Here is an 18,713-nt window from a genome sequence, read left to right as displayed (position 1 = left end):
ATACTGGTATGAATTTGCCCTTGTCTGGGTATGATGATAAATGTGTGGGGATTTATATATGTCAAGGTACAAATGTGAGAGCAGGCATGGCTGTATTTCAGTAACCCTATTACTTTTATATATCTATATCTATATCTATATCTATATGTACACCCTGTAATGATTTCTTCCACAAGGAAATTCCTAGCTGGAAGATCTGAGTTGCCTGTAATCCCTATAGAATGTTTGCAGTTTTTAAGTTAGAGCTTTGCATTTGGAGTATGCACACTCATGTTTTGATGGGTCGCTGGATTTGTGTCACTAGTGTTCCTGGTCTAAGCACATATTTGAATATGTGCTGCTTGTTAAATGCTACAATTAACTCTATGGATTCCAGCAGAACTGCTCACCTGGTTAAACTTAAGTATTTCTGTAAGTGTTTTGTTGAATTGGTGCTAAATGTACAGGGGTTCTGACTACCTCTTAAACATGAGGTTATTTCTTCGAAGAGGATATCCTGGAAACGGTGGTGTTTTTTTTTAGAAACCACAAGTTTTATGGGCAAAAAGTGAGCCTCCACATGAGGAACTCTGCAGGGTAGGATGGGACGGTGTTATGTTTTGGAGATTACAGGGTATTCATGTTTCTGCATGTATTGAGATACACAATGCACGTCCTTTGCAATGGGAGGTGCTTTCCCTGAAACTTTAGTTGCTTTTTTTACCCCTATTCCTTCCAGAGGAAAAAAAAAAAAATAATCTCTGAAGCTGGTGTCATTTGTAGCTGGGACCAGACAGCTTGTTGGTGCTGTTACCCACGTTAAAACTGGAAGAGAAACTATGGTGAGCTGAAGAGCCTGTGGTCATTTGGGCCTCACATTCAAAGGGTGAGGCCAGGTCAGGTTGCTTCTTCATGAAGCACAGAGTGGAAAGATTTATTCAAGGGACTTGGGCCATGAATAAACGGGGTCAATGCACATCAAGAAGCCCAGGCCCCCTCTCCTGTGAGCTTGCAGGCTCAGTGAGTACAGCAGCCTTCAGGCCCTCCAAGCCCCCTTTGTAGATCTCGGTTCTCCAATAGCACTGCACTTTGTTTCCATCCTGAAGGGAAGTCTTGGAGCCAGGCGGGTGGGACCATCCCTGTCAGTGCGAAGGTTCAAAAAGGAACTGTCCCTCTGGTGGTTGCTTCAGATCAATCCCTAAAAGAGACTGAAGTTCAGTCCTTCCTGAAGACAATGGAAAGAAAGGTGCTTGTTGAGAAACATCTCAGGAAAGACCAGATGGGTCTCAAAATGATAATCAGCCTTAGACCACTTTTGAGGTTCACTGGGGTGCGGTAGGCTGTGGCCAGCCCCTTGCATGTTCCCTCTCTTCCCCACAACAGCACCACAGAAAAGGCAGCAGGATCTGTGCAGGCACAGTGCCTCCAAATGCCAGGCTTGACATCCTTCCCTGGGCAAGTGCCACAGACATCTTGTCCAGCTCAAGGTTGCTCTGGGTTCATCCTGCCCGGCGGCTGCCGCTGCTCCGTGCTCGGCTGCCAGTTGGGTCAGACAGTGGGGCAGCTCAATGACAGCAGGCATGGTGCTTGTGGAGACTGTGCCCTGGCAATAGCAGCAGGGAGAGGAACCAGAGGTCCCTGTGCCTTCAACATCCTCCTGATCCCTCCAGACTTGGTCTTCCAGAGGGACCTTGTCAAAACTGAGATCTCTCAGTGGAACCAAAATCAAAAGGGTAATGGGGGTGCCAGGGTCACTGCCCACCACTCTTCTCTTGTCTGAGGTGGACGTGACCCATCACTGAGATGGGCCTGAACTCCTGTAAGGAGTCACAGCCCTCCTTGCCCTTCCTGCACACTGTCATCCTCTGAATTATTGTCTTATTTTCATTCCACTCCAATGAGCTGTCAGGCACGGATACAGTAATTCAACGCAATAGAAACACAAACAGATGGGTAATTGACCTGCATGCCTTCATTACGTTGGAGTTCAGTGCTGCTGTTCGAGCCATAAACTCCTTTATCTGCCACTCCAAAATCCTTGGGCCTTTTATGAGGAAGGCGAGCGGGCCAGGCTTCCCGCAAAAGGCTTGCTCGGAGTTATTGTTGTCTCTGCCTCGTGCACCGCAGACGCTGACTGAGTTTGACAAGCAGGACTCACCAGGTAGAAAAAAACATCTGTGAACCCTCAGGGACATCTGCAGGGGGACAGGAGATGGGGGCTGGAGAAGGACAGATTGGAAAAACACGTACACTGTGCGCGAGGCAAACACTTAAACTGTTATCGTGTCCTCTGGTACCCGAGCAAGCGTACGCCTGCACAGATGGATGGATACGCAAACACTTGCTATGGAGAAAGAGACATGGGGATAGATCTCTCAGCTAATGTAAATCTTCAGAGCACCACTGAAATCATTGGCACTAAATCCATTTGCACTTTTATAGGATTTGGCAAGTAGCCTTCCTAGCAGGGAGAGAGCTGAAAAGACTCGGGTACCCAACTCCTGTATTTATACCATGGGAACTGGGCACTTAACTCTGCAAGGGTCTTTTATAAATCCTTCCTTGTATTATTTTCCTTTCTTCTGTTTCCTTTTCTCTTTCAGTGTGTGGTTTCCATGTTTCTGTGGTACCAAACCTATTTAGTCTCTCTCAAATAGATCAGAACAGCGTAACGCTCATCACTTCTGAACTAGCACTCGGTTGTCAAGTGTAAAACCAGTCCTAACCCGGGAACAAGGGAGGCTTTGGCTTCAGCTGCTTTGTGCTGTACTGGAATCCAGGACTGGGATGAAGGGGGTACACTGGATGTTGTGGAGGGGGTGTTAACTGTCACCTTTCCCTCACAGAGCAGGTGGGTTCTGCTCTCAGCTACCTCACTAGTTGCACTGGAGGCACACAATTTGTAGCTCACCTTCTTTACTCATGACAGCTCCAATAGAAATACCCCAGCAGCTTTTAATTCCTCAGCATCACTTTCCCAAGCTGTTAATGAAACAGGTTTTGAAAAGAACAGATACCTGAAATGACATCTTTTCTTGTTTCCCCCACCCCCTTCTCTGCCTCTTGTTTCTATGCCAGGTCTCCAGATCATCTTTCCTCAGTATTTACAAGAGAAGTTTGTCCAGTCTGCCTTGAGTTACATCATGTGCAACGGCGAGGGGGAGTACATCTGCCGGAACAGCCAGTGCGGCTGTCAGTGTGCGGAGGAGTTCCCGCAGTGCAACTGCCCCATCACTGACATACAGATCATGGAGTACACCCTAGCAAACATGGCCAAGACCTGGACAGAAGCCTATAAAGATCTGGAGAATTCAGGTAACCAAGCAAAACACATTTTCCAATTGATTTATTTCAAACAAAACATGTCACATTATACCAGGTAAGAATCTCTTCTTCCCTCAGTATAGTGCTCCAGTTCGGATAAAAAATAGAGGCTATTGAACCCAAAAATGTGATCTTAGTCTTGAGGGAGTACCTTTTTTTTCTGTTTCAGATACAGACAAAAACCCATGCCACATGTAATTCTGTGTGTAACGGGATATTTTCTATGGAAGGATTTGTTTGCTTAAAAACCTGATTTTTCATAGCAACCCTGCTCAGAATCCCTCTTTAATAGTTCTACAGAGAAACTTCCACAATATGAATGATGCAGAAATTGCTTTTCAGATTTGCATGAATGATTTATTCCACTTTGGTGAAAGGCAATTCACAGAGCGAGAGCACAGGCCATATGACACCTCATTTGAGATAGAGAGGAGAAGGGGAAACGACTTCCCTCTCCTATGGTGCCGATGCTTGCTGGTGTGAACGTTTTGCTTCTCTCTCCACTTCCTACCAGTCTGAGGCTGGAGGTGTCAGTGGAGTTTGTTCCACGTTGATGCTGGGCAGCACCCATAGTAGCTGTGTGGTAGCACTTACGTGATACGCACTCTCAAGGGCTGGAGGTAGGAAAGAGAGCAACAGTACTGGTGCAGTCACATCCTTTCCTTTGGCAAGCAGTCTGCATGCCCCGAAGCCCCATGGGCACTATGCTGAACTTCTTCGAGAGCTTACCCCTGTCCTGACTCTCATCTTTTAGTGTTAGCCAGTTACTTCCCCACACATTTTCTTTAACGTTTATGGTCATAACTGTCCAGGTCTCTGTGTTAGGAAAGAAAACTATGAGGAAGGGACCATCTAGTTTCATGCAAGGCACTGAAGAATTCTTCTTCAGAAGTCTTCCCGGCAGCAATTTCTTTCTTCATGTTGAAGGTCACCTTAATCCCTTGAGTGGCTGGAACAAAGCGGCCTGTGTTGTTTTCTTGATAGGCTGTTGAGGACTGCTTCATACTTTGATATGCGAATCCTGCTGGCATGTCTGCTGTTGCACATATTCTTATGTCCACCTCCTGCGGTCAACTTGGTGCTCAACTGAGCAAAGTAGTTAATAGCCCAGGGCTGATGACCATATTGACAAGGTCCCCCCATATACGTACACTAGGGGAAGCTGCAAGGCTGGGGCTGTTCCAGTAGTAAGTCACTAGCTGAAGAGGTCAGTGGTTTTCTGGGGGTTTCTATAGATTCACGGACGGGGTGGGTGCACTAGGGCAAATCAGAAGTGTGGATACTAGAAGCTTCTGCTAGATCAGTACTACACAAATTAGGGTTACTGGTAGTGCTTGCCTGCACAGCTCTGCCATTAGTTATACGTTGCTAGTTGTGGTACAGGATCTTCATACAAGATGCTCAAGAGCCACATGTTGGCCACCATTCATCAAACCCCTTTACACTCCCAGGGCATCTAACCCAGACACTTAGAAGGTGAGAGCCCTATGGAGAGAGAGGAATTACAGTCCAACAGTGATTGCTTTACTGTTACATTCTGTACTTGTTGCACTCAATCTAAGCAAACGCTGTGGTAGATAATTATATTCGGTCTCCCTCCCCTTGAGATTTCAACAGGGGAAGGTGTTTTTTCATTTGCCATGTTAAAATGACACATTGCAGTGCAATTCTCTGTTGTGCTATAGCCATATTCCACCCAGGACTGGAGGCTTTTCAGGGCTAGACGGAGTGATTATCTTTATGTTTAAAGCTGCTGCATCTCATTCATCACTTTGTTGCATCATGCGTGAACTTATCCTTTGAGATGAAAGTTGCTGTCACAAAAGACTGTAGCATTAGTATTTTGCTTTTTTTGTTTTAATAAATATTCCCAATAACGAGAGGATTTTCTTCATTATGAACAGCAGAAAAGAAATCTCTAATGAAATCTGAAGACTTTTCCAATAAAGTAGGCTGAAAGGCACATGAGTGCGCTGAAAGCATATACCATTTCCACAGGAAGCTGCTGATAGCTTGAAAGATCTGTATTCTGGCTCTGACGTGTGTTGGATTCCTATGCTAATTTGAAAAAATCATGTGGGACAAATCAAGACTTGGTGTGATTTGGGATAGCATCTTCAAAGTCAAGGAGGCTGCAGTGAACTGCTGCTGCTGTAAATCAGCTCAGGAGCTCTCTTAGTCCTGTGCTCCATCGCTCATGTGTAAATTGAGAAAAATAACACTGCCTCATTCTTGGCATTTTAGTATGGCTGGCCAAAAAATTCTGCATCGGAACTGTGATTCTGGGTTTTAAAACAGCACTTTGATTAAAAGTCATGGGGTTTGGGCTTTTTTTGCAGTGCTATTGCTTTCTGACAAAAATGTGATTTTATTTTTTTTTTTAACTGAAAAGACAAGCACTGGAAAAATGAAAGTTTCATACTTGAAAGAGATGTTTGACACGGCCATTTCACTGAAATGCCACCATCCTTCTCCAGAGGCTGGACCTCTGCCCCCTGCCACCTGTGATGAAGAGTCATTGCCATGGGACTGCCTGCAGGGACTGGGTGACTCAGCAAAAAGAGAGGCCACGTTGCATTATGGGGGATGTAGTCCCAGCCATCATCGACATTGTGCAGATGAATGAAATAAAACCAAATGCAAACAGATTTATTAGTTAATTGGAAATTCTCAGGGTTAAGAATGAATTATTCCCAGAAGGGTACAAGACTTAGCACAATCCAGCCATAGCCTTGGCTGGGGCCTCCAGGGACAGTTATAAATAAATATAAAGAAATAATGAAGAATCTATTCTTTTGGGAAAGTATTTTCTTTTTTCACACACACCCCCCCCCCCCTTTTTTAGAACAACCTCATTCAACTTTTATTTTGCTGGATTTCTTTGCTAATTTGTTTTTCTCCCAATGTTGCACTGCAGTATCAAAATGTGCACACTGCACTGAATTTTCTCCTTTACTCGTCTCTATGAAAAATGTAGCACATTCATCATCAAAAGGAAAAGATCTTGGTCTTTTGCACAAACAGGCTTTTGAGGAAATTGATTTATAAGGGGCGGGAAGCAAATGCAAGGCTTTTACTGCTGAAAGGTACCAGGAGTAATCAGCATGGTCAACAGAAGCAATTATACGTGATGATAGTTTCAGAGGACCACTGAACAAGAGAGAATCATTTTTGGGGAGGAGAAGGGCACTGAAAGCAACATTACAAATAGAGTGAAAACCTGAGAGATGATTAAAAAAAAAATAAACCTCTGTTATCTTTGGTGAAGAAAGGAGACAAGCAGATGTCCCATGGATCTTGATAGTGCAATGATGAAAATTATTTTTATCAGGTGCTCAGTTTCACCATGTGATGAGTAGGATGTGAACATCCATTTACCATCTATGCAATGATGGTACTGACTAACGCATAGATGTTCTGTGGTAGGCAGTTGAGCATGAACTGCAAGTTGCTGGATAATAGGAAATCTGTTATGCAAATATCCATAAGCTTTTTATGATGGGTTGTAAATTATCTGGTCTGATTTTCTTCAATAATTCTATGGATTATTACTTTTTTTGAAAAGATACCATCCTTTACCAGCTTTCATTTTTTACTTTTTTTTTCCTGGCTATTGTCCTCTTTTCCTTCTGAAAATGGGATGAAGGAATTTTAAAAAAGGATTCAGAAAAGAAGAAAAATAATGTAGATAGCTTACAGGAAAAGAGGGCCGCATTTCATGTTGGCTGCTTTGTGGGGTTTATGGCAGGGCTCTATCCAGCCTCCCCCCAGAAACAGGACCACCAGCAGCAGCAGGTCAGGTCAGCCATGGCTTCGTCTGGCAGAATCTAAAATAAGGGGTTCTGCTGCATCTCTGGGCAGCATGTTCCAGTGCTGCATTACTGCCAAGTAAAGAAGTTTTTCAATAAGCCATTTGAACTTCTCAAGCTGCAAACTTTCTATTACTCCTTATTATATCATATGTGTCTAACAAGAGGAGTTTCTCTCCTTCGTATCTGTAAGTACCTTTTTAACAGTGGTAAGCTGTAATTAGATTGCCCCTTGGCAGCTCCACCAGATTAAACAAGTGCGGCTTCCTCCACCTGACCCTGCAGGACTTGTGCTCCAGGGCCTTGACCACCTAGGTAGCCCGCAGCTGTGCCCTCCTCAGTTTCTCAACACTTCTCTTTAATTGGGTGACCCTAAAGTTGGCAGAGAAAGACAGGTGCAGCCTCAGTAGTGCCAAGTAGAGGGGAAGAGAAACTTCCCCAACCTCCTGGATTTAGCCCAGTATGCAGTTTGTGTTGTTCCCAGTCAGAACATAGTGCTGACCCACCTTCAGCATGGTGCTCACCATAACCCCAGGACCTTTCCAGCAGCTGTTGTTCAACTGGTTGTTTCCAAGCCTGTACTGACGTGTGTGGTGGTTCTCTCCTGGTGCAGAACTCTGTTCTTTTCTTTATTGCATTTTATAGGCTTTTTGTTGGCCCACTCCTCGTGTGTCTCAGTGTGTCAAAGCCAGTTTACTGGTATCAAAAATTGAGTTATTTTCTACTGAAAAATGGGAACCATCTGTTTTTTCCATATGAGGATGTCCCAGCCTGGTAATCAGAGTCTAAGCAAACTATATTTCTAAATTAGGAAGAAAGGGGTGATCGTAAACAGAAACAGTATCAGATTTTTTTTCTTTTGTCATGAAAAAAAACCCTCAAACAAAGCCTACATAATGCTTTTTTCATTATCAAACAAAATCAAATGGAAATAAAGTGATTACAAAACAACATTTAACAACGTATTTTTGGATCAATTAGAATTTTCTTTTGGCTAAAACTGACACATTTTGTTCTGACCTTAGCCTTGCAAACTATTTTATTTTCATTGTTACATAAAGCAACCCATTTAACTTCAAATGTTCATGAAGTTAAATAAGAAAAAAAGGATCAGAATGCTCTGCTTAAAAATGAGAAAGCTGGACATTTTAACACAACCCAAACCCTTCCTCTGGGGATTTTTTAAGGCTTTTTTTTTTTTTTTTTTTTTTTTTTTTAACAACACAGCCAAAGTGATTTGACTTCAACAACAAATGACATTTTAGGAGCAGATGAAAAACAATTTAAATGAGAACTCTTTAACTGACAATGATTACAACGCCTTGCTTTTTGTTCATAACCCCCAGACTGTAATCCTGTGCTCTAGGGAATTTGCTTCTCTTTTTTACTTCACCCTGTACACATTAACTGTGTTGTTTCACCCTCGTACTCTCTGGCTTTCATTTCCCGTGTGGGAGCAGCAGCAGCCCTGGAATCAGTGGGCTTCCTGGGGCAGACTGGCAGACCAGTGAGTTAATGGGCATCACCTTCCTTTAGCAGAGCACTGATGGCTCATACATCATTGCTGTTTCTCCATCCTGCTAGTGACAAGCTTTGGAACTTGGTTGTAGTTCAGAAACCTCTGTATTTCTCCACATTTTTGTGTTTTTCAGATGAGTTTAAATCCTTCATGAAAAGGCTACCTAGCAACCACTTCCTGACCATTGGGAGCATCCACCAGCACTGGGGGAACGACTGGGATCTGCAGAACCGCTACAAGCTGCTGCAGAGCTCCCTGGAAGGCCAGCGCCAGAAGATCCAGCGCACTGCCCGCAAACTCTTTGGCCTCAGTGTCCGGTGTCGGCACAATCCTAACCACCAGCTGCCCAGAGAAAGGTACCTTCATCCTTCCTTGGGGATGGCTGTGGTGTGGCAGGTGGCTGATGGAGCTGAGCCGGGGCTAAACCTAGCAGCCTTGGATACAGGATGTGCTAACATGGAGGTTTGGGGGAAAGTGGTAAAGTCTGGGAGTGGGTTGGAATTTCTGGAGGTGTAAGTAACCATTACCACACACCTAAGCATATTTGCATCCTTCTGCGTGGTCTTACCTACCCAGGTGAAGGGCAGTGGCTTATTCTGTGGTGTTCTACAAGAATATTTCAGAGCTGCCATCAGACAGCCAAGCAGGCTAAGCTGCTTTTTAAGCCATTTTGCCTCATATACCACCGCCAAGCTTTAGGCCTCCATTTGTTGTTAAAGTGGACATATGGAGCACAAGATGCTTCAGCCCATTTTTGAGTTGTGTTCCGCAATGAGTGTAGCTAGAGCGAGAGAGAAGCTTTAGTTTTGATTGGGAGTAGATTCCATCACTTCTACAAACTGCAGAGTAAACCTGCAGTCCTGCCCTGGCCAGAAGCTCAGCAATGTTGTTACAGGTGGAGAGAGTAGATTTTCCATTACAGTTGCACAGCTGTGGATATCTAATAATCACCTCCTGCTGGCCCCTTTCAGCACTGACCTATAGCTGTGTTTAAGTTTCCTTCCAATCATTTTTGGAGACTTGAATCCGTGGATTTTAACAAACAGCTCTTGCTATTTCTTTCTATGTTGTCTGAAGTGAAGTAACACTGAAAATCTTGGGGAAAAAAATGAGTCCAAGTGCTTTTTCTTCCATGTTTCTTTTGGAAGGGTCAGGCCAAGTTAATATTTGTAGAGGAATGCTTTCTCACCTCCTTCTTTTCCTAATTATTCAGTGTCGAGAGAACATTAACTGGTTGACTGCTGTCTCTTGTTATCATCCAGTCCCCCGACTGCTAAACACACAAAGTTTTCATTTCATCACTGTGCAGCTTGGGAAACTCTTCCAGGGGTTAACATCTCTAATTACCAAGAAATCTCATATTTCTGGAGAAAGTCTTGATGGACTTACTAGGGATGAAGAGAAATATCTATTAAGTTTAAGAGATTATGAAAAAAGTCTTTGGAGAACTTCCTAAAATTGGCCCATTCCTGCCAATTGGCTGAGCTGCTATATACAAGCCAAGTGGTGGTGGAGTCACCAGCATGTCCAGGCAGTATTTTGAGTTGTGCCATGACAACAAAGTGAAGCAGCAGCAAGCAAATATCCAGCCAACCATGCTGCTGCAAAGCATTCAGATAAATATGTCTTTAGCATTTCTCTTCTATTTTAAAAAGTCAGCCACGCAGAAAGGGCGCCTCCAACTAATACTATAAAATCTGGAGGAAGAAGGACGAAATGGATGATGGCAACTGGAGTTTTAACTGACTGATGTGCTTGATTTGTTTAAGTCAACACCACCAGGCATATTATAATTTCTTTTCTTATTTGTCGTTCTGCATTTGTAGCTAGGCAGGGGAGCAGCTTGGTAGACAGATATGTAGTGGAAGAGGTATGCATGTCATCATTTTTTTTCACAGAGCTTGGAAATACTCTAATTTTCTAATTGTTGCTGTACAGAATGACAGACGCTTCTCAAGCAAGCCAGTGGCTTTGAAAGGATGGAAAGGTCCTGTTAAGAGCAAGCCTCTCTTTCTCTTTAATACAGGCAATAGTAAGCCTGCATTATATATTCAAAAGCAATGTGAGAAAAAGAAATAGGATTGCTGTTGATTGTCCTCAGGGAAAGGAAGAGGTGGCGTTTCCAAAGGAAAGGAAGAGTAAGGATTTCAGCAATTAGACTGATTCTCCATGACCTTTTGCAATAGCTAAGGACATATATATACGCACATGTATTTGCTCTGCACTGCTTTTGCTTAAAAAAGAGCTCTTTGCAGGCAAGTTTGTTGGTTTAAAAAAGAAACCACTCCTCAGTTGTTACAGTGTCAATGTTGAATGAATACTTATAGTTGCATTTTAAAACTGTAAAATGTAAAATATAAATAATATCCAAAGGAGAGAGGAGTTGATACATGTTCTGGGCTCCAGCCAAATTGTCATTAGTTAAGAATACATCTCACAGCTGCTGAGAATAAAAATAGCATTTTTTTACTTCACTGTTCCATACAGAAAGCCCCAAAGTATCTCCACAGCAGCCAGTACTGGCTGGAAAGAGAAAGATGATTTTTCAAAGGAAAACTTGTTAAATCCCTACCTTTTTACTTGCAATTAAAAAAACAACGAACCAACCAACCAAAACAACCTGTCCTACTGGATCAGGGGTTTGGTGTTTTGGTTTTTTGGTTTTTGGTTTATTTAGTTTTTGGTTTTGGTTTGGTATGGTTTGGTTTTCTAACACTTAGCTAAGATCCCATCTACAACAAAGCTGAGTCTTTGTCTCAAGAGACACCCATCAGCCTCTTCCCCTCCCCAGACCTGATTAATCCTGAAGGACAAGTCAGGAAAAAAGAAAATTATTCATAACCTTTCTGTATAACATGACCTCCGCTTCTGATCTGAAAGCCCGACATGTCCTGCAAAACATGTTTTTTTGTCACAACAGATAGGTTTTAAATGGCGAAAGAGCTCTGGGTGATCACCTGGCTCCCAGCTCCCAGCACCACCAGGGGACTGCACGTCTCCAACCAGCAACAGCAAGAAAACACTGCAAAATAGCTCTCGCTCACAGCTTTGCCTGGATGTAATTTTTTTTTCATTTTAGTTTTGGAATGTAAGATATTAAAGTTGAACGTAAAACTACTTGACAGTGACCTTCAAAGACATAGCTTCCTTTTTTTTAATTTCACATGTTCTAGTACTTTATGCTTTGAACTAGTAGAGGTAGCAAACGTGAGGCAAAATAACTTTTGCAATGATATTAAAAAGGAGAAAGATAAACTGATGACTCCTTAATGAAAGAGAAAATAATTAAATTGAAAACCAATCACCACTCTGCTGCTGGCTTTCAGCCTTTAAGCAGTGGCTCTTTTCAGCTTCCTTCTGCCCTGACAGTTCTTGGTTCTTCTTGCAGGCCTCTGAGCCATCATAGCTCTGTGTTTTAAGTTACCTCCTGACAGCTGAAGGGCTGTGACTGGTCCTGCACATATTCTTATCCTGTCCCAGTTGCAAGACAAAATCGATTAATTTATACCGCTTTTCCTCTCTCTCACTCCATCACACTTCCCATTGTCATGTTTGTAGCTGATGCCCAGCTCTGCCCTGGATTCTGCATTTTCATTTAATTATGTCCTTTATTGCTGCCATCAGCAGATGGTGGGTAGCATTATTATTTTTTTTTTTTGTCCTACTTGTGTCTTTGCTGAATGCTAAGACATATACACACACACCAAAAAAAACCAACCAACCCTCTTTCTCCTGAACTCCTCCCATCCGTCCTCCACAAAGTTGATCTGGGGATCAGGAAAATTACTAGTTTCGATTACAAGATGTCAGCTGAGAATCCTTTCTCATTTTGCTGTGCTGACTGCTAGTATAAGAGAAGGTTGGAACGATGCCTTTTTTTTTTTTCCTAAGACAGACAGGACATGGCCATCTGACCCTAGTTTTTGTTGTGTTCCCTGATGTGTATCTGGGCAGTCCTGGACCCATGAACTCAATGGCATTATCAATATGTAAAACTGTGTGAAGTAGTAAGGCAGCACTGCACAAATACACTGGGAATCCTGTGCATGAGTGAGCGTGTGAGGAAATCGGGAGAGTCCCACTGCCTTGCATGGAGCTGGAATTGTGATCTGTCCATGGCAGCCGTTCAGCTGCTGTGTGCCCATGCACCGATACAGGCTATTGGAAGCAGTGGCCCTATGTGCACACAGGCACACCTCTGACAGTGCCGAATACCTCATCAAACCCACCTGAGAAACCACCTGTAGTCATATGAGCAGCCATTAGTGCCTCATCTGAAAGCCCAGCCCCACAAAAAAGCAGTAAATGTGATCACAGTGACAGCTGTGGGAATCGGGGAAATGCTGTCTTTACGTCATGGACAGGGGTAGGGATGCTGAGAGGGTACAGGATGGAGCTGGGCATTTACCATCTGTCTGCCACCAGCCTGCTGCTTCAGCTCTTCATTTGCTTTGTGCTGCTGGGCTTCTCCTCTTGGTAGAAATTCCAGCAGGAGTGGAACCTAGGAACAAAGCTTGGGGCTGCAGGAGGTATTTTCTTCAAAGCAGCCTCTGATGTTCATCATTGTCATCAAGCCTAGTCATGGGAAGAGGCAGCATGCAGGAATCTTGCACTTCTCTTAGCAATTCCCCCAGCCCAGTGAACCCAGGCAGCCAGTGTGCATGCATTGGAGGGTTGCTGTGCTTTTAGTTCATCCTCCACTTGCTCATTACCTCTTCATGCTTAGATTAGTGGTTAGAAGCAACAAAAGATTTCAAAGAGGTGCATGGAGGAATTGAGGTGGGTTCGCAACACCTTAGGGGGATTGAAACTTGGAATCTGGGTGCCTTGCTAAATTCAAATGCATTTTTCTGGCTTTCCAACTGTGAGGCTTCAGATGGGGTAAAAAATATTTGTATTGCTGAACCAGTGAGCAAAAAATCACCTATCAGCAGAAGGGAGACTCAGGCCCCAGCGGGTGGTTTTGAGAGTTCTTGTTGCTGTCAGTAATGTGTTTTGCAGTCACGCTGTGCTGTCCCCTCCACACCAAAGCAGAGCTGTCCTAGAAACCAGAAGCCCTGTGCACTTTTTATGGGGACCAGGGCTGTCACCATCTCCCTCTGCAGCAGATGTGTGGAGAGGTCACTGCCTTGCTCCCAGGTTCCCCAGCCAGGCTTTTCCACTAGCAGGAGAGCTCCTGTTAGCTTTGAGTAGTGGAAAGAGACCCTGGTAGCCCTGTACCACAGGACGAATGTAAAAATTGGCTCTTCCCACATCCAAGGTTTCAGAATTTTCCTGCTATTGCACGTCCTTCTTCCTCGCTCTGTCTCTCTCTTTTTTTTTTTTCATTCCTTTCACTCAATTTCTTCCTCTTTCTTTTCACTCCTATAGGTCCTCTGTCTTTCAGTTGTTGCTGTTGTTTCAGTTTTCCCCTTTCTCCAACCTATTCTTCCTGCCCACTGCATTTCTCCCTCATTTTTCCTTTTACCTGCTTGTTCCCCCCCCAACCCCCCCCCTTTCTTCCCCTACCCTTACTGCTTTGGCTTCTTGATTATTTCTTTCCTTCCAGTGCTTTTTTTCCTGTTTTATACTCTTATCCCTCCACTCGCTCCCTCCCCCTAATCATCGTGCTGTTCTTTGCTGCTGTATCATTTAATGCCTTCTTTGATACAGCCTACAGCTTAATGATTATTCGGAGGTCAGGCGATGCAGGTGCCATGAATTTCACTAATCCAGCTCTGAGAGCCTCTGTCCATAATCACTCCTCCCTTTCTACAGGGACTGAATCCTAATTTGTCATTAGCCAGTCCTCTCACTGCAGCGCTACCAAGAACTTTTTGCCCAGAGGAGACAATGAAGTATTCATTAGCTGGGGGGAAGGCGGAGGGGAGGGAGCAGGCGGCTGAACAAGGCGTTCTGCTGAAGGCTGCTGAGAAAGGAATCGCTGTGCTGAGATTTCCCGGGGTGGTGGGGAGAGGGGGGCAGCAAGGCAACATTGCAAGTGCCTTATACAAAAAGCAAACGTGGGTTACAGTGTCATTCATTAGGAGTCATTCCAGGGCTGCAGGACGTGGAGGTGAGGGCGCTGATCTAGCAATTATGGGAGTGGTGAGGCCTGGGAATGGGCAAGTGTGGCTGCCTGTTGTGGGGAGAGGCTTTAAGAGGTGGTTAATTAGCAGCAGATTTTTTTAAAGGAGAAGCTGTTCTAGCAGCTTTGTCTCTACACACCCTGGCTTTCATCCTCTTTTCTGCTGTTGTTGAGCTCTGTACCGTAAGCAGAGGTTACTGCTGGCTTTGCCTCATCCCATTACGGGTCTGTTTTTGGAGAGTGGGAGGAATTGCCAATGACATGGAGAGGACTTTTCTTCTGCTAGCCCAGGAGTTATGGGGACCTGCAGTGCCTGATAGCACCTCAGCCTCTGGCAGGGCTTTATCAGCTCCATCCCCGTGGCTGAACTTTGCTGCTGCGGCACTGATGGGTTCTTTGGCAGGAGACTGTGCCAGTCTCAGCTCCTGGAGCAGTGTGAAGAGAGACGCTTTTCAGATGATCAGTTCTAACTTCTAGCTATTTCTTAGAGGGCTATTGCTCTCCACCAAAGGAGTAAACAGCATATGAATGATCCAGTCTAGAAATAGACTGGAATAGCTGCCAGATGCCATGGCAGGGCACCAATGTTCTGAGAGCTCTGCCTCAGATATATCCCTGAAAACACTGCGGCTCTAGTAAGATGCTAGCACCAAGGACTGTGAGGTTCTAAAATGTTAATGATTTCTTCTTCATACCCGCAGGACAATACAGGAATGGCTTACTCGGGTCCAGTCCCTGCTCTACTGTAATGAGAATGGGTTCTGGGGGACGTTTCTGGAAAGCCAACGGAGTTGCGTTTGCCATGGTGGCACCAGCCTGTGCCAGCGCCCCATCCCCTGCATCATTGGGGGCAACAACAGCTGTGCCATGTGCAGCCTCGCCAACATCTCTCTCTGCGGCTCATGCAACAAGGGCTATAAGCTTTACAGGGGTCGCTGCGAGCCTCAGAACGTAGACTCAGAGCGGAGTGAGCAGTTCATCAGCTTTGAGACAGACTTGGACTTCCAAGACCTAGAGCTGAAGTACCTGCTGCAGAAAATGGACTCTCGCCTGTATGTGCACACCACTTTCATCAGCAACGAGATCCGCCTGGACACCTTCTTTGACCCCAGGTGGCGCAAACGCATGTCCCTCACCTTGAAGAGCAACAAGAACCGGATGGACTTCATCCACATGGTGATTGGGATCTCCATGCGAATCTGCCAGATGCGCAACAGCAGCCTGGACCCTATGTTCTTCGTCTACGTCAACCCGTTCAGTGGGAGTCACTCTGAGGGCTGGAACATGCCCTTTGGGGAGTATGGCTACCCACGCTGGGAGAAAATCCGCCTCCAAAACAGCCAGTGCTACAACTGGACCCTGCTACTGGGCAACCGGTGGAAAACCTTTTTTGAGACTGTTCACATCTACCTACGCAGCCGGACTCGGCTGCCCTCCCTACTGCGTAACGAGACTGGCCAAGGGCCTGTGGACCTTTCTGACCCCACCAAGCGTCAGTTCTACATTAAGATCTCGGATGTGCAGGTGTATGGCTACAGCCTGCGTTTTAACGCTGACCTGCTGCGTAGTGCCGTGCAGCAGGTCAACCAGTCATACACGCAAGGCGGGCAGTTCTATTCTTCCTCCTCCGTCATGCTCTTGCTGCTGGATATTCGGGACCGAATCAATAGACTGGCGCCTCCTGTGGCCCCAGGGAAGCCCCAGCTGGATCTGTTCTCTTGTATGCTCAAGCACCGCCTGAAACTCACCAACAGCGAGATCATCCGTGTGAACCATGCTCTAGACCTGTACAACACCGAGATCCTCAAACAGTCGGACCAGATGACAGCCAAACTCTGCTAACCCGGACTTTTCAATGGACATGTTGGTGATTGATCCTTTTGCTGTAAAAAAATAAAAGAGAAAAAAAAAAGAGAAAAAAGTAAAAAGAAAGAAAGAAAAGTGGGGGGGGAAGTAAAGAAAGGGGGGAAAAACAAGATTTGTAAAATGTAATTAATATACGAAAAGAAAAAAAAGAGGAAATTCTTCATTTGTTGAAAACTAAACCCGTTCTAGCAGCTGTATAAAACTGTCAGGCATGTTTGTTATTTCTATAATCCGTCATAAAAGGGTAACACCTTACATTCTCTTGACCTTGGGGTGTTGCTTGCTAGTCCTCAGGGGCAGCAGAGTAAATGAAGGGAGGAGCAGAGAGAGGGACAAACTTCTGTAATGAACTGTAAAGTTTCTGCTATGCAGGTGCCAAGACAAAGAGACAAACAAAGCAAAAGCAAAACAAACAAACAAGAGTTATATGTAAATGTAAAAGAACTACCATTATTCCTATAGTGGGAGTAAATGGTTAAAGATAAAAGATATTTCTTCTGTTGAGATTTATGCCAGCTTTATGTTGAGTTATTCACGCAGCCTGTGCTGAGCTTTACTGGAGGACAGAAGGTGATGGCAGTCCTTTGAGTGTAAAACTAATGCCTTGTTGGTGAGAAGACACATGGGAGGTGGAGGGTGGGTGCAGGTCTCAGGTGTCTTCAGTTTGGGATTTCCATCTTGGAAGACTTTTCACAGAGGTAGAGTCTCAGCACTTGCTGAAGGATGGGACGTGTCAGGTCCCTTTGGCTGCATTGTTGACCTGGAGTTCATGTCCTGCACCAGACTGCTGTTGCCTTCAGTGATGTCAGAGCTTAACCCCTGAGGAGCAGCACCTGTAAATCTTCAGAGTCACTCATCTTTAAGGTATTTCAACAGAATCCCTAAAACAAAGAAAGCCAAAATCCTATGCCACTTTGATAAACCTAGACTTAAAGTCAAACCTGAATTTGGTTTTTTGCTTTGGGTTCTGGGTTTTCTAGTAATACTGGGAAACCCTCATTGCCACAAAATCCAAAGCACAATGCAAAAACCTACATTTCCAAGGAAACCTGGAGATACTGAAGGGCACACATATTGTTTTTGTTCTTTGGGGAAGGAAATTCTTTTTACTACCTAATGTTTCTGTGTCTGTGAATAATGTCCTTGTTTCACTTACACTTTATTTGTAGACAAAAAAACCACAAACCACCAAAAAACAAACAAAACTCCCCTCAAAAATACCATCACCAACAGAAAACAGATGAGAAAATGTAATTAAAATATCTGCAAGAGTAGTAAAAGTGAGGGGTGGGAGGAAAGAACACAACAACCAAATCTACCCTGAAATTGCAAGGATTGAGCTAAATCTAAAAAGTTAAGTTATCAAAAATATAACTAAAAGAACTAAAGGCTGGGTAAAATTTTGTGGAGTGTGTGTTCACTTGTGTTTGGATTGAAAGAAAAGTAATATATTGAATGGAGTGTATGAATGTAGGATCAGCTGAGCTTGGTGATGAACTTTGAACACAGTGGGAGGTGAGTAGTGTGGTATTTCTCTTAATCTCACTGGTTTTAAGTTGAAGTCGATTCTGAGAAGTGCTAGTGAGAGACTAGAATTTCTGCCTTCCTGGAAGGGAGAAATTAATCTCTCATCCTGCTGGCTTCTAGAGCTGGTGGAGTATCCTGAGGGAAAACAGGCCTGAGGAGAAGAGACAGTCCTGAAACAAAGTCCAAATTCAGACGTGGCTTGAGAAGTGTGTGGATTCATCTGAGTTCAAAACAGCCTCGTAGAAATTTTGACCTTACTTGGAGACTTTGGCTCAGTTTCTGAGAAACATCAGTTCTGGAAACAGCTAAATGTGTTGTGGTATTATTCATATGACTTGGACAATGAAGTTTGGTTTCAGGTTTAGTTGAATTTGTGGGGTTTTGGTTGATGCTCATCCAAATTTCCTGAGAAAGAATTAAGGAAAACATACATTCCTTGAACTCTCCTGCTGAACTAGTATTTGAGGGCACGAAAGGTATTATCTTGGGACTTAGTAAGAAAACAAAAAGCAATCCTAGTCACAAAAGCAACCTCGGTCCCTGCCTTCCAAAAGGTGAGGAAGTGCATGCATCTGAAGATCCTTGTGAATCAAACAAGGATATTTCTAGGGACATCCATAAA

General features: G+C 44.2%; 1 protein-coding gene across 1 annotated transcript in view; it reads left to right on the top strand.

Moving 5' to 3' along the window:
- BRINP1 (BMP/retinoic acid inducible neural specific 1) overlaps window positions 1–18,278 on the top strand; it is an 89,756-nt gene extending 71,478 nt beyond the window's left edge. The window contains exons 6-8 of the mRNA XM_005441989.3: window positions 3,058–3,294; window positions 8,765–8,987; window positions 15,400–18,278. Of these exons, the coding sequence (XP_005442046.1) occupies window positions 3,058–3,294; window positions 8,765–8,987; window positions 15,400–16,540 (1,601 nt within the window). The 3' untranslated portion in view covers window positions 16,541–18,278. The remainder of the gene's footprint in view (window positions 1–3,057; window positions 3,295–8,764; window positions 8,988–15,399) is intronic.
- Window positions 18,279–18,713: the final 435 nt, after the last annotated feature.

The sequence above is a fragment of the Falco cherrug genome, chromosome 9, assembly GCF_023634085.1.
Source record: "Falco cherrug isolate bFalChe1 chromosome 9, bFalChe1.pri, whole genome shotgun sequence".
In the NCBI taxonomy this organism is placed as follows: Eukaryota; Metazoa; Chordata; class Aves; order Falconiformes; family Falconidae; genus Falco; species Falco cherrug.
The sequence above is the reverse complement of the archived record's forward strand: the minus strand, read 5'-3'. Positions and strand labels throughout refer to the sequence as shown.